Raw genomic sequence first — 15,881 nt, 5'->3', positions numbered from 1 at the left:
TTGTACAGCAATTAACCACTAAGAAGAATATATGCAGTGTATTATTTGTTGAAACTGACTCATTGCTGTTTATCAATAAAACTTTGAAAAAAAAAATAAGGTAGAAGGCAGGGAGAAAAGGACTATTGGCTTGCTCCAAGAAACTGATAGTCCCGAGCTGATGAAAAATCTGTAATTTAGCAAAGGTGAAACATGCAAATAAATAAAGGAAGCTTTGGGAGTGGAGACAGAATAAAGGTAACTGAATTTAGGAAAGCAGGTAGAGGTAGGTCATAAAGGATCTAATGGATGCTAAGGAGTTTGGAGTTTGCCTTCTTACATACTTCTTTCCAGGATCAGAAGTCCCTCATACAATTTCATGAAGGCTCTAATAAAATTGTCAGAAGTAATCTACACACTCTTAAGAGGTTCCTATTTTAGGAAAGGGCTTCTTTAATGAAATATAATCCACATATCATAAAATTCACCATTTAAAAAAGTATATTTTCCTTGGATTTTAGTATATTCAGTTATGCAATTGATTATCACTATCTAATTTCAGAACATTTTTATCAACCCACAAAAAAACTTGATACCCATTGAAAGTCTTACCCCTACTGTTTCCTAGAATTAATTTACTTTCTATCTCTAGATTTGCCAATTTTGAGCATAACACATAAATGGAATCATGTAATATACAGTGTCTTTTGTGTCTGATTTCTTTCACTTAGCATGTTTTCTCAGAGGCTCATCTATGTTATCACATGTACCAACACTTCATTGCTTTTTTTTTTTTTTTTTTTTTTTTGCAGTACTAGGGATTGAACTAAGAACCTTGTGCTTGCCAGGCAAGCACTTATTCTACTGAGCACACTTCATTGGTTTTTAATGCCAAAAAATATTCTACCATTTTTGTTTATTCATTGATTACTGAATGGACATTTGGGTTGTTTTTACCTTTTGGTTACTGTAGATAATCCTGCTATAAACACTATCAACAAGTTTTTATATGAACATGTTTTTATTTCTCTTACATACACACGTAAGAGTATGATGGAGCAAAAGAAAATCCTGTGCTTATCATTTGATGAACTGCTTAACTCTCTTCCCTTAGAAGTCTATAAAGTATAGGAGGGTTCAAGAGATTCTCAAAAGTCCTCATGCACAAATGGAATGATCAATCTGCTCTGAATCTAGAGGAATACAGGTCAGAGAAAACAGACGTAGATATAAATTCAATTAATTCTACACAGTGTAACATTTAACACAGTGAGTTTAAAATGCACCTCCAGTAAAAAGGCTGACAAACAAAAGGACTTTTAAAAAAGTCACACTCACCTGAGTGGACCTACGAGTCTGTCTAGCTTGTCTGGAGCGTGCTTTCCGTAAAGACTCAGCTTCCTCATCCCGTACAGGGGTCAGATAGGACCTACAGAGAAAACAAAGTAATATTAAGAGTAAGACCTATGCTGCACACACTTGCAGAATGAGAAGCTACTTTCCTATACTGAAGGGATTTCTTAACTTTAAGAATAAACAGAGGCAAAGTCAAAATGAGAGGAATGCTATCTGCCATCCATATAAATTACAGAAATCAGGACATTATTCATGTAGATTCATGTTATCTGTAAAATGGAAATTTCAGTACTTTCCCTAACTTTACATTTTTCATTTTATTTCTTGTCTTAATGCTTTGACTAAAAACTCTAGGACAAGTTGAAAGGCAGCAGTGATAATTAACTCTCTAGGCTGTTCCTGAATCCAGAAAGAATACTTTCAGCATTATGCTATTAAGTATGACATTTGCTATAAGATTGCCTCAGCAAATTGAAGTAATTCGCTTTCATTGTAGTCAGGCCTTACAAGGGAAAAGATTTAACACAGGACACATAATTTATAGGATTACTTTATAATATTCATCCAAACAGTCAAATGCAAAAGAATGCAGAAGATCTATCCACACACTAGAGACCCAAAGAATCCAGTGAAGGCCTGAACCCTATGGCAATGTACAGCATGAGTTCAGCTGAAGACCTAGAACCCATGGCAATATCCCCATGTGTTCAGCTGGAGACCTAGATCCCACAACAATCTCTTGTGCAAGTTTGTATCAAGGATATGCACTAGGAAGGCCCATAGGTCAGTGGTAGAAGCTAGAAAGTTTGCGCCAGAGGGGTGAAGGATCTGTGCCAGCAGACTGAAGAATCTGCACTGGAGCCAGGAAACAACATTCAAAGTAAAGATCAGAGCTGCCCCCAAAAGAACCACAGCCATTCTCAGCAAAAATGAGATCCTGAACTGCTCTGATGATGATAACTGAGTTCATACCAGGAAAGCCAGTGGGACAAGCTTCTCCAGGAGAACCAACAGCATACCTTCTTCCCCTCTGGAGCCAGGAAACATGCTGAAAGTAAGGACCAGAGCTCCCCCAAAGAACTGCAGCCATCTTCAGTGACAGGGAGGACTTGAGCTCCTCTGAGGAGGAGGGTCGAGGCCTTACCTGGATTCTTTGGGTCTCTAGTGTGTGGATAGATCTTCCACATTCTTTTGCATTTGACTGTTTGGATGAATATTATAAAGTAATCCTATAAATTATGTGTCCTGTGTTAAATCTTTTCCCTTGTAAGGCCTGACTACAATGAAAGCGAATTACTTCAATTTGCTGAGTGAAACCTAGGAAATCTTATAGCAGATATCATGTTTAGGATAACTGCTAAATTTGTGTCAGGAAAATCAGAGGGAAAAGCTTCTTCAGGACAAGGAAAAGCACACTATCTTCCCCTCCAGTTTTCTTTTTATGCTGTTGGCAAAAAACGTCAGGGGGCCTTCCACTTCCAGCACCACCCTGATACAGTTCAGCTAGGTATTACAAGTTGGCCAACAGTTGTCAATCCACCACAACTTCCATTCCTATATAGGAAGCAGGCTAAGAGGATTTTGTTGTTGTTCTTTGTCTTTTAATCATAGTGTATATTCAACTGTTATCTCATGCTTTTTTGTCCATATCGATTATCATTTTTTCCTGTTAATGAGTCATAATAATTTTTTATTAAAAACCTTTATTATATATATATTTTTTCAAGACATGTAGTAACTTTACATGTTCATGTGTACAATGTGGCATTTCAATAGAAGTATAAAATGTACAATAAGCAGATCCAAGTATATATATCTATCATGTCAGATACGTTTCTTTGTGTGGGGAACATTCAAAAGCCTATATACTAGCTATTCTAAAACACTGGACAAGTTTTGAATGATAAAATAACAATGAAATCTGAGGATAAGTTCAACTTGATCAAGATTCTCTTTTTTTTTTTTTTTTCTTTCTTTATTTTTTTTTTGGTTGTGCTGGGCCTCTAACCTAGGGCCCTACAAATGTTAGGCAAGCGTTCTACCACTTAGCTATACCCTCAATCAAGATGCAGCATTTTAAAATGTAAACATACTTTTTAATGTAGAGTCAGTATTATTTAGCCTAGGATCTTTTTTTTTTTTTTTTTTTTTTTTTTTTTTTTTTTTTTTTTTTTTTTTTTTTTAATGTATGTTTGTGATATGTACTACATTTGTTTTGAGAAACTGGCACACACACACACACAAATATCGTATGCTGACCATTTTTGTATCTGTTCCCCTATTCTTCCCCACCCCACTAGGACTTTTACATCCATATTTGAAGACATTGGCCTGTAATTTTCTCTTCCTGTAATACAGTGGCCCACTTTGTGAATGAAGGTTATATAAATTGAGAAGTACTTTCTATTTTTTATTTTCTGTAAGAATATATGTAAGATTTAGGATACACCCTCTTTAAATGATAGGAAAAGTTTGCCATTTTTATAAAAGCCATATGATTTAAAATGCTCTTTAAAGGAAAGTTTTAAATAAAAGGTTCAAGTTATTTTTAATGTTCATTCATATATTATGTTCTGTTAATATTTGCTTTCCAAGAAATTTTCCATTTCACCTGGGTTTTTTCCCCACATAAAAATCTCATAACATTGTTCATAAAACCTTAATTATGTATTCTAATTTTTATAGTAATGGTCCCCAATATTTCTGGTCTTTTTTTATACTTTATTAGTACATGTTTGCAATACATAATGATTATGGTGAAGAGTTATACAGGTACATGAGACATCTTAATTCTTTTTTCTCGCTTTTTTCATCCCTTATCCTCTCCTCCTTTCCTGATCTTTCCAACTCTTTGTCCCCCTCACATCTGTAAAAGCTGTATTTTCATCATCCCCCCTGTTTTCTTTTTTCCCCCAATCTTTTTCCCTCCCCTTCCTCTCTTATTCCCCAAAGAGCTTTTGCTTATGTAGGAGTATATCTGTTCGTATTTACTTTATTAAAAAATAAAATTAACAAATTAAAATTTATTAATTTACCTAAAATAATATCCTTAGTAAGTGATAATATCAGTAACATTTTCTATGAAAAATAAACTACATTTTCCAAAATAAAAAATTTTGTAAGAGTGATACTGATTTTCATTTTTATCAATTTCCTTTAATGCTGGCTTAGAAGAAAGCAAGGTTCTTATATCTACTTCTGCAATTAATATGATGTGCTACTTGAAATATGTAAAGACTATCTGACTTCACATAGATATGGAGCACAAAGACAGTTTTGAATATTCTTTGATACTACACCAGAACACAAGTGGTAGCTAGCTGTGACATGGAATATAAAATTTATCAATAGACTTTTGATATTCTGTTATGTTAATACCAATTGGTCTATATTGCATTTTGAATATATCTCCTTATCCATCTATGATTTTGGAACATTATATCTTCATTAGTCATTTAAAAAATGCTGATATACCTGGTTATGCAAAAGTTCACAATATTGACACTTTTCATAATATAATAATTAAAATACATCTTTTAGTGCTGCCTTTGATCTTAGAACTGTCTTTACTGGGAAACTGTCAATATTACTTAGTGACAAATACACATTTTCTAAAATTTCAACTTTTGCTTGAAAATTTAAATTTTACAATGAGCAACACACACCTGAAAGGCTTTGTTCATTCTCAAGAACATGCCTGTCAAGTACCCAAGTCTAAATAACCACTGTGTGGTCATCAGTCAGGTGTCCAGGTATCCCATAAAAAAGCTAGTTCCTCTCTTTATCTGGGACTCTAGTCATGCATGTTAGGATCTATTAGCCACATTTCACTATGCTTGTTCTGTATTGTCCATCCTTCTACCACTCTGAGTTTCATTCTGGCTATTTTCTAGTATACATCTTTCAGTTCACTAATCCTTTCTTCAGTGGGTTTGTTAGTTACTTTTCACTTGGTGCTTTTTAATAAAATTACAGTTCTTTGGTGAAATCCTTCATCTGATATTTTCTTGAACACATATTTAAAAGTCCATTTGTCTGATAATATCTGAATCTATTTTTATTCTTTTTAAAACTTTTTGTAAGTCAATCTTATTTCCTGGTATGTCTAGTAAGTTTTGAATTAATACTAGATGTATTTCATGAGAAAAATGTACTGAAAATTTGTGGCTCTGGAAGATGCCATCTTCCTTCAGAAAGAATATTCCTTCCTCAAGCTGGTAGGCCTAGAAAGAGGTTTTTTACTTGACTAGAATCACTTAGAAGGCTTGTGACAAACAGCTGGGTGCCATACTCTCAGTTCTCCTTCTATAGGTTTGGGGTGGGCATCTAAGAATCTGCATTTCTAATCAGATCTCAGCTGATGCTGTTGATCTGGGGAACATAATTTCAGAACTTTATGGCAAATACCCTAATCCACTTTAAGACTATGCCTATTAGAAGATAAGCTTCCATCCTTACAGGGTTGGTCTATTTCTGGTAAACCCATGGGGTTAGTCTTATAGTGGTCCCAGATGAGTCTGGTATGCCCACTGGGGCCCCTCTTTCTAAATTCTAACTTTTGTTTCCACAGCACCATGAGGTGAAACTGAAAATCTTGTCCAGTTTCTAAGCCTCAAAGCCACTGCTTCACTGACCTCAAGGGGAAACACAGCCAAATATAGGGAACACCCTTTATTGATCTGCTTCTCTACAGGAACTTGATCCTTCACATCTTCAGTTAAAAATTCAGCAGTACCTTCAAGGATTTTTTTCCCTCCTTAATCTTACCCAGTTTTTCTAGGTGTTCTAAGTTACAGAGTTTGCCTAAAATAAAATATGCATAATTTTTATTTTATGCCTCAATTGGGCAGTGTTATTTTTTCCCTCAATGTAGATTAAGAAGTTGGAATCCTGGTATCTGAATATACTATGAGTTTGGTAGAATCAAGTCTTATCTTAATATACTGTTTTCCTCTAAGCAAACTCAAAAAAGTCCCAAAACTTGCAAAATGATAGTCCAGATATTAGAATAGCTAATCAGACTGAGGACTAAGTCTCCAAGAAGTTCTGCCTGGGTTACCAGTCAATTACACATCATTTATAACTAAAACATATATAGAATCACTAGTATACTTACTTTTTGATGGCCTCATTTTAGCATGCTGCATAGAAATCATAATGAGGCTAAGCATGGTGGCACAAGCCTATAATCCTAGCACTTGGAAGGCTGAGGCAGCAAGATTGCCATGAGTTTGAGGTCAGCCTGGGCTATCTAATGAGTTCAAGGCCAGCCTGAACTATATAGCAAGATCTTGTCTTAAAAAAAGCCACAGTGAAATAGCAAGCTTCAAACTCATTTATCTTCCCTCTTACTGAATGAGAGAAACAGAGCTCATAAAAATAAGACTAAGAAGGTTTTACCTGGCTTGAATTCTTAAATACTTAAAATCACATATATTTTTAATGGAAAAAATTCAGAAAACAAAAATATGAAATAAAAATCAATTGAAATTCCATCACATAACTCCATTTTTACTTTCCTATATGTATGTCTAGATTTTACACACACACATACACAATTATATAAATATAGTTTGCCTTTAGATATACATTACTTTGTAATGTGTGGCAATATATAAGGTTTGGGAAATTTAGGAAAAAAGTTTCTATACAAATAAAACCTAGGGGCTGGAGAGATGGCTCAGTGGTCTAAAGCACCTACTTGGAACAAGCTCGGCAAAGCACAGGGACCGCGGTTCGATCCCCCAGCACCACATGCCAGCCAGCCGCGCCCCCTGGTGGGCTGAGCTGGCCACACACACACACACACACACACACACACACACACAATAAATAAATGTAAAAAAAAAATAAAAAAAAAAAACAAAACCTAGATTCAATCCTCAGTACCACAGTAAATAAATAAATAAATAAATAAACCCCAGAAATTCCAGAACTTATACTGAAAATTGTTTTTGAGGAAGGAAGAACATGTTCATTTATTTTCCTTTACCTTGATGGTTATTTCAAGGCTCCTAGAGGTGATATGCCTAACTTATGATTGCTTTGAGTTCATACTCTGTCTTACTTAGAACTCAGGTCCTTCAACTTGCCAAACTATAAACCAGAGGCCAGCAAACTATTGTCCTTCGGACAAATATGGCCTGCTATATTTTGTAAATAAAGCTTTACTGGAACTACACACCAGAGTTTAATACACGGAGAAGATATGGCCCATGAAGTCTAAAATATTCACTAGTTCGCTCTTTACAGGGAAAAAAATGCAGACCTCTACCCTAGATCAAGCCCATATCCAATATGGTTGGCTCTTTCTGAGAAGCACCTGCCACTGTTAATGAATCCTATGCTACAGAATCCTGCAGTGCTATGAAAAGATAGATAGATAGATAGATAGATAGATAGATAGGATAGCCAGTCAGACAGACAGACAGATAGATAGATTGATAGGTATAGGCTTATGCAACAGAAATAAAAATGAAAGCATAAGAAAGCCACGGCTTTCCATCTTTGCCTTTTCACATCCAAATAAAACGTTACCCTGATTTGATCCCTCACATGGAATTCAGATCCCAGAGTCCTTTAACTACCATATCTATCCTTTGGTTTCTTTTCAGATTATATAATTACATATCTTTCTAGCACCCTCTTTGAAAACAAGAAACATTTTTCATTTTATTCACTAGAAAACTGAGATTAAGCAATTAGTAGAATACAAATAAAGCCTTCTGACAGGTACATTATAGGAAGTGAGTATACTGGCATAGGGATCAGAATGGCTAGTGGACGGCCGGCCAGATAGCTCAGTGGACTGAAGAACCTGCTTAGGCAGAGTGCAGCAGCCGGGATTCAATCCCTAGTGTGCCATGCCAGACCCCCGACCCTGGCACGCTTAGATAGTGAATGAGACTGGGCATAGTGGGGTATACCTGTAATCCCAATGCTTGACAGGCTGCAATGAGGACCCTGACAGCTATAACAGATAATATAAAGATGTAAAGATTAATAGGACTGTCATGAACATTAAATGCAAATTTAGGTAAGCACTTAGAACAGTATATGGCACACAGTAAGTACTCATTACAGCCTAGGTACTGCTACTGCCACTAGCCAACTAACCACCACTACTATTACCTCCACTCCTACAACTACATTATGCTTTCATTACCTCTATAAAAGCTCATCAGTGGTAACTGAGAAAATGAAGGCTACATATGTTACACATTCCATCTAGCCTAATAAAAGTTCCACTTATTTTTACCAGAAAAAAATAACTCATTTGGAAGAGGTCTTAATTCCTTAAAAGTGTTCACCATGAAAATTGATAGGGTTATCTATGTAAAACAAAACTATTCAAAGAAGAAAAATGACTGGGACATAAACAGGGTTTCCAAAAAAAAAAACCAGACCTTTTTTCCCTAGAATGATGAGAAACTCTTCGACCTGGAATCCAATAGGACATTGGTTTTTGAAATAGTTTTAAAGAATTATGCTTGAAATCTGCTGGAGAGGGTACTTAAATGTGTTTACTCTCAATGTGAAAGGAATCAAGGTGAATATACATCTTTTTAAAATGTCTTTTATATTTCATCATTAATTATTTATATTAGAATATATCATAGACATAATGTCTTTTTTTAAAATTTTATTTATTTATTTGTGTGTGTGTGTGTGTGTGTGTGTGTGTGTGTGTGTATGTGGCCAGCTCAGCCCACCAGGGGGCGGGGCTGGCTGTCATGTGGTGCTGGGGGATTGAACCGCGGTCCCTGTGCTTTGCTAAGCTTGTTCTTTTTTTTTTTAATTTGTGTGTGTGTGAGTGTGTGAGTCTGTGTGTGTGTGTGTGTGTGTGTGTGGCCAGCTCAGCCCACCAGGGGGCGGGGCAGGTTGGCATGTGGTGCTGGGGGATTGAACCGTGGTCCCTGTGCTTTGCTAAGCTTGTTCTAAGTAGGTGCTTTACACCACTGATCCATCTCACCAGCCCCCATAATGTCTTTTTTTTTTTTCAAAATTTTATTGATAAACAGATAGCAATGAGAGTTTCAAATCAAATCGAGAGTACAGTTTCAACAAATAATAAACTGCATATATTCTTCTTAGTGGTTAATTGCTGTACAAGATGCGGACTTGAGATCCTATTTACAAACACTATTAGAACAAATCATTCTATTCATTAAGAGAATGCAACTATATATCTATCCCAACCACTTTGAATACACAGATACAAAATGGACATTCATCGGTATATCCCATTTTTTCTAAGTTCCGTTATTGAATATTATAGGTGTGTAAACTCAGCAAAATATTCTAAAAGAGTCCAGTAGCCCATAATAGCATTGGGTCTTCTGTTTAACTGGCAATGTCAGAAATTATTGACCTGAGTCCCCCACAGCTCAACATAACAACATGGCTTTACTTCCTATGTTTCGTCTTCATACTTTTCTACTGGATGGTTAAGACCAAGGTAAAGCAGGACCTGTGCAACAAGAGTTGTAGCTTTTTGGCCTGAGAAGGTCAGTGAAATGCCCTCAGGATTTATCCTGAGATCCTGTACCTCAGACTGTAGAACCTTTGTCAGTGCAGCCATGTGGATGAGTCATGGCCATTGCTTGGCCAATGTGCTCTCTGTGAAAGCCTGAGAGAGCGTCTTCTCCCCATGTGACTCTCCTCCATAATGTCTTTTATAGCATGTCTTATTGATGATCATTCAGGATTGCCCTTTGACTATGTTCTACATATAAGAATATACAGGCCAAGGCTTTTCGGAGATTCCCAAAAAAATGTCCTTGCAAAGAATTTCTTTGGCTTTGCTACACAGGAGAGGGAGAAAGACAGGAATAAGTGAATCACAAAACTATAATTAAAGACTATATGACTTCAAGGAATCATGTGATCTAATTCTGAGACTTTGAGTCAGGTAAGCCATTCAATGAAATATCTACCTAAGGTCATGGTGTCATATACCTAATAGAACTAAAACCAACAGCTTTTTCTTTTTCTTTTTTTTTTTCCTGTATTTTAGGGAAGGGTCTATAGGGTGTTCAAGGGCTCACTACTAGATCAGACTCACAGTGATTCTCCTGTTTACAGCCTCCCAAGTGCTAGGATTACAGGCACACCCACAACACCCAGTCTGAATTGCAGTCTCAGCATGTCCTGGGGGAAGGGCTGGCATGGCAGGCCTGAGGATCAAACCGTGGGGCCCTGTGCCTGCTTGCAGGTGCTTTAATCCACTGAGCTATTTGGCCAGCCTAGCTAAAAGTTGAGAAGGATTTTTTTTTTTTTTTTTTTTGGCATGGGGGCGGGGGGTTGGCTCAGGCTGCCTTAAGAGCAGGTCTGGTAAGGCAGGTGAAGCTGGGAATCACACCAAGGTATCCTACGCCTGACTATGTTTGCATGAGCAGGTGCTTAAACAACCAAGCTAACCAGCAGGCCCCCTAGGACAGTTTTTCTTAAATTACATGACAAATTGTTTCTTCAGCCCAGTACCACAGTATTCTAGTTATATGGATTTACAGAATAAAACATTTCTTCCAAATCTAGGAATAACAGGGATAAATGAACAATGGTCTTATTTTAATTTTTTCCTAGGTTCTTCTCACACTTCTCAAAGTTTGGCATAATGAACACTCTACCTTGGGAAAGGATGGTTCTTAGTTTTCCAGATGTTACCACCAAGATTCTATAAGTGGCACCACAAACAACAGATATCAAATAACATGAGGCCTGCCTCTCCCTCATGCTATACTGGAAATGGAATCCAAGGCCTCATGCAAGTTACACAAGTGCTCCTCCATTAAGCTCTATCTCCTTTCCCTAAATTCTCCTTTGAAGGATGCAGTTGACTCTGCAGTCAGATAGATTTTAGTTGAAATTTTACTTACTGTTTCTAATTGGGAATGGGATGGTAGCAATATGGTATACAGCAGAAGGACATATACTTGGATTTTATTTCAAATATTTGTCAAATAGGATTGCTTAATCGCTTGGAGTTTTGGTTTCCTCATGTATAAAACAAAGGGATAAACTTACAGTTTTGAAGCTTCCTTCTGGCTTTAAACCACAATGTCAATTTTGGGCAAATGGCCATAAAGTCTTCTTGTTAAAATGATTTTCACTGGTCTAGCCAATATAGTTTCCCCCAATATTCAAGGGGGACTAGGTTACACGATCCCCTCCCCCTAACACAAATCCATGAATGCTCAGGTCCCTTATATGAAATGATATGGTATTTGCATATAACCTATATAAATCCTCCAATATACTTTAAATTGTCTATATTACTTATCATATCTAGCAGAATATAAATGTTAGGAAAATAAGTAGTTACACTATATTGTTTAGGGAATCATAACCAAAAAAAAATGTAGCCTATACATGTTTAGCAGAAATACAATTTTTTCCCTGTATGTTTTCTATACTTGGTTGGTTGACTCCACATACACAGAATCCCTGGATACCAAGGGTCATCTGCACTAAATTTTCTGATTCCACAAGTCAGAACTTTCTTCAGTACTTTCAGGAGACCTTTGTATGATACAGGAAATGTTATATATCTGCACAGTCCAATGAAGTAGTCACTAGTCAGTCATGTGTGGCTACTGAGCATTTTTAAATGGGGCCACTGTGACAGAAAAACTGATCTTTAGTTGTATCTAATTTTAATTAAATTTAAATGGCCACTGACTATAATATTTGACCACAAAGCTCCAGAGGTCCTCAGAATCCAATTAAGAGACATTATGGTCAGCCCTCTTCTGAAACTTGAAAGCCAGATCCAACTCACACAACACAAATCTAATAGAATGTTGTCAAGATCAGTTTGTTAGCTAGCTAAGTTTAAACGCAATTGATTTAATTTTCTTCTCAAAGTTCTCATTTTATTTCTGTGCTTCCCAGAGGCAATTATTACTATAACATTACATTTTTATATGCAGTACTTTTAAGTTTTATGAGGTACGGCTGGGGCTCCCACCTTTAAGGTATTTATAGATAGAGCAAACAAGAACAAGCTTGCAGCTGCAGCACACTTCAGAGCTACTTTTCTTTGTTAATTGCAGTATTTATACTCTGCTGTCTCCATATGTTTTACCCCATACAACCCCACTTTCCCTCTGCCCCCTTCGACAAAGAGAGCTCCAAGAAAACAGACTATTACCTCCTTGCGCAGGCTTGCATAGCAGAATGAAGGTCAAGAGATGTGTGGAGACGAATAGCAAGAAAGGTAAGTGGCTGCTGGGAAAGACTGCAGTTTCAGCACCCGGTCTCCCTTGGAAACTAGAAAAGGCTTGCACCGCCACTGCTATCCAGCAAGCCAGAGGCAAAGCTTGTAATTTGCTAAGAAGCTGCTACTAGAAAGGAGGAGGAGAAGGAAGGGGAGGAGAAAAAAGGAGGAAGGCAAAGTCCTAGCGCTTAGCAGAGCCAATGTTGTTAATAGTTCCCAAAATACCATTCCATTAGATGCATATTTTATACACTGTACCAAACCAATCAATACTACTTCTCATTTGATAGAAAGGGGAGGGAGAGCAATTCTTCCTTATGTGAAAGAAGACAGAGAGCGAGCTGCAGCATTCTCATTCTGGATACTCTTTCACCTGCCCTTGGGCTACCCTAGTTGCTCCTTGTACTCAAGTGAGCTGTAAATACCGGCTCACTGGAGGCTCAGGCCTCGCCAGCTGGAAAATACCAACAGCAGAGAAGAAAGAGATTAAAAAGAAACATAAGCAATGCAGAAAATTTTTTGGATCTGCTCTAAGTGGGTTAAATGTAAATGGAAGAATACTGTACACATTGTTCGATTTGATGAGCTTGCTACAGATCAGGAAGATTTCTAAATCTAGTGTGTTTCACATAAAGATATGATTTGGGGGCCAGGGAGATAGCTCAGTAGAATAAACACTTGCCTGGCAAGCGCAAAGGCCTGAGTTCAATCCCTAGTTCCGCAGGAAAAAAAAAAAAGGATATGATCTGACTACATAGCTTAGGATAATTACATTCAAATGTGTGTCTCTTGGCCTCTCTAATTTCACACTAAGATCAGAGCTAGTCTATGTAAGCAATCAAAGTTATAACTACAGTAATCAAAAATCATTTTAAAAGAGAAGAGGAAAAGAGAAGAAAAAGAAAAAAGGAGGGGAAATTTCTTTCAGCCTAAACATTTCCCAAATCCTCTAGATTAGAACAGTTCAGAAAGACAGAACTTTTTCCCCCTGCTGCAGGCAGGGAGGAGAATTCTCTGGGCTCAAAATGTCAACAGTGTTGAGTCTGCATACCTTTATCTGTAAAGGACAAGATAATAAAACTTTTAGGCTTTACAGACGCTGATATGCCAAAGCTGTCCTAGACAATACATAAATGATTGGCAAGGCTGCGTATCCAATGCTTGCCATGCTATACTGACAAAACTGAGCAGCTGAACAAAGAAATCATATGTTCTTTTTTTTTTTCTTAAACTTCTCTCTTTTTTTGTGGGTTGTTTTTCTTTTTTTTTTTGGGGGGGGGACATGGAACCAGGGATTGAAGTCAGGTCCTTGCGCTTGCCAAGCAAAGAAATCATATGTTCTGCAAGGCCTAAACATTTACTTTTGTAACTGTAGAAGTAACCATTTACATTCGCTTGCTCTTTACAGAAGTGTGATGATCCTTGTTCTAGTTTCTATGTCACACAGCACAAAATTTTTGCTTTAATGACAATGCAAGTTTGGTATGTCTATGACCTACCTCAGATAAAGATAAGTACTATATCATCTTGAATATTTTCCCCTCAGATCATTGGTTCCATTAGAAACATGCCAGTCTGAAGTGTCAAAGTCAGCTTCACAAGTGACAATGTTTTACTTATGTAGGTCACTTTACAATTAGTTCATTGGTCAGAGCAGGTGTTACTGATGCCAAGAATGACAGATTCATGCACCAGGACCAGTGAGTGCTGCTTTATTTATCCCCATGGGCTACACCAACTAGACCTGGCCAACTGTCCTGAATATATTTATCACTGACTACAAAGTAGAGCAAGACAGATTCAGCAACACCACTAATTGCTTTTTTCTTAAATGAGAGAAAAAAGTGACAATCAACAAATACACTAGAAATGAATACAACCCAAATTTCAAACAATGGGAAAAATGGTTAAATATATTATGAAGCATCCATGTAATAAATATACAGACATTAAAAGACAAACTAAAAAGTACTCAGATATACTATATAACTAAAAACTACTTGTATTTGGAATATGTAACAAACTTAAACCAAATTTAAACAAAAGAACAATAACCAAAACAACCAAAGCCAGAAACCAAAATTCAAGCCTACCAGAAAAGCTTAAAAACAAAAAAAATAAAAAATAAAAAATAAAAAAAGCTTTAAAACAGAAGAAAAAATAGTTTTACCAGCAACAAAAAATAGCAAATTAAGAGAGGAAACTTCTCTTCGATTGGCAAAAAAAAAACCAAAAAAACATTTTAAGTATAACTGAGGTGTACAGCACAACTCTCATATATCACTGATGAAAATAAATGTAGAAGAGCAATATGCCTTCATCCTTTATACCTACATATTTATTTGGAAATAAATGTCCTTTAGAAATACATATTTCTACAAAGAAATATGCACAAGAATGCACACAGCATTATTATTGATATATTATTAATATTAACAAAAAATTTCAGTGTTTTATGACACAGGAAAAAGCAAAACAAATTATGGTATAATTGCAGAATGTGATAAAAGCATTAAGAATAAACAGAAGGCTGAGTAAAAGTAGAAAGTTTTACAATGATGCATGTAAGTAATAAAAACATTTAAAAGGATATAGGTGTACATAAATGATATAATAATGACTGTAACCATAGTGTGACAATGATAAGAACTAAATTCAGGATGGGGACTATCTGGGGAAGAGTCAAGGGATGAGAGTGAGGAAACACACAGGAGTCTATTCTTAATATTTTATTTGAAGAACTGGCAAAATATCAGATCTGATTTAAATCAAAAGATAAGATGTTCATAATGTTTAATTACTAGTTTGGTTGTTTATTTGTGGTACTAGGGATTGAACCCAGAGTCTTTCCTTTAAGTTTTATATCCAGTCTGCTTTTAGTTTTGAGACAGGGTTTTGTGAAGTTGCCCAGGTTGGAACTGAAGTTGGAATCATCCTGCCTCAGTTGCCCACAGTGTTGGGATTGTAAGTGCATACCACCATGGCCAGCTGTGTTGAATAATTAAAAGAAAAAAAAAACTTGGCATGGTTTATTACGGTCTATTATAGTCTCTTAGCTTCACTTTCTAAATTACTCCACTTTGGGCAAGAGAGAGAGGGCTTGGCAGTCTAAGCACCTGCCTGGCAAGCGCAAGTACCAGAGTTCGATCCCTGTATTGCATGCCAGTGCCAGTGCTGCACGCCCCCCAAATCCAGCATGATGGTGCATGCCTATAATCTCAGCACTCTAGAGGATGAGTCAGGAGGATCACTATGAGTCTGAGCTGAGTAGCAAGACCCTGTAGCAGAGAGAGAGAGAGAGAGAGAGAGAGAGAGAGAGAGAGAGAGA

At 36.7% G+C, this 15,881-nt stretch overlaps 1 protein-coding gene across 10 annotated transcripts in view; it reads right to left on the bottom strand.

Moving 5' to 3' along the window:
- The window catches only part of Ppp1r12b (protein phosphatase 1 regulatory subunit 12B), a 237,878-nt gene that overhangs the window by 109,497 nt on the left and 112,500 nt on the right, over nucleotides 1-15,881 (bottom strand). For 9 of the 10 annotated variants that reach the window (XM_023708000.1, XM_023707991.1, XM_023707997.1 and 6 more), the window contains one exon: nucleotides 1,318-1,408. In XM_023708000.1, the coding sequence (XP_023563768.1) occupies nucleotides 1,318-1,408 (91 nt within the window). Of the gene's footprint in view, nucleotides 1-1,317; nucleotides 1,409-12,487; nucleotides 12,669-15,881 lie in introns of those variants that run through there. The other variant, XM_023708032.1, reaches the window with a different exon arrangement.

The sequence above is a fragment of the Octodon degus genome, unplaced genomic scaffold (assembly GCF_000260255.1).
Source record: "Octodon degus isolate 3935 unplaced genomic scaffold, OctDeg1.0 scaffold00009, whole genome shotgun sequence".
Taxonomy (NCBI): domain Eukaryota; kingdom Metazoa; phylum Chordata; class Mammalia; order Rodentia; family Octodontidae; genus Octodon; species Octodon degus.
This window is presented reverse-complemented; position numbering and strand designations above follow the sequence as displayed.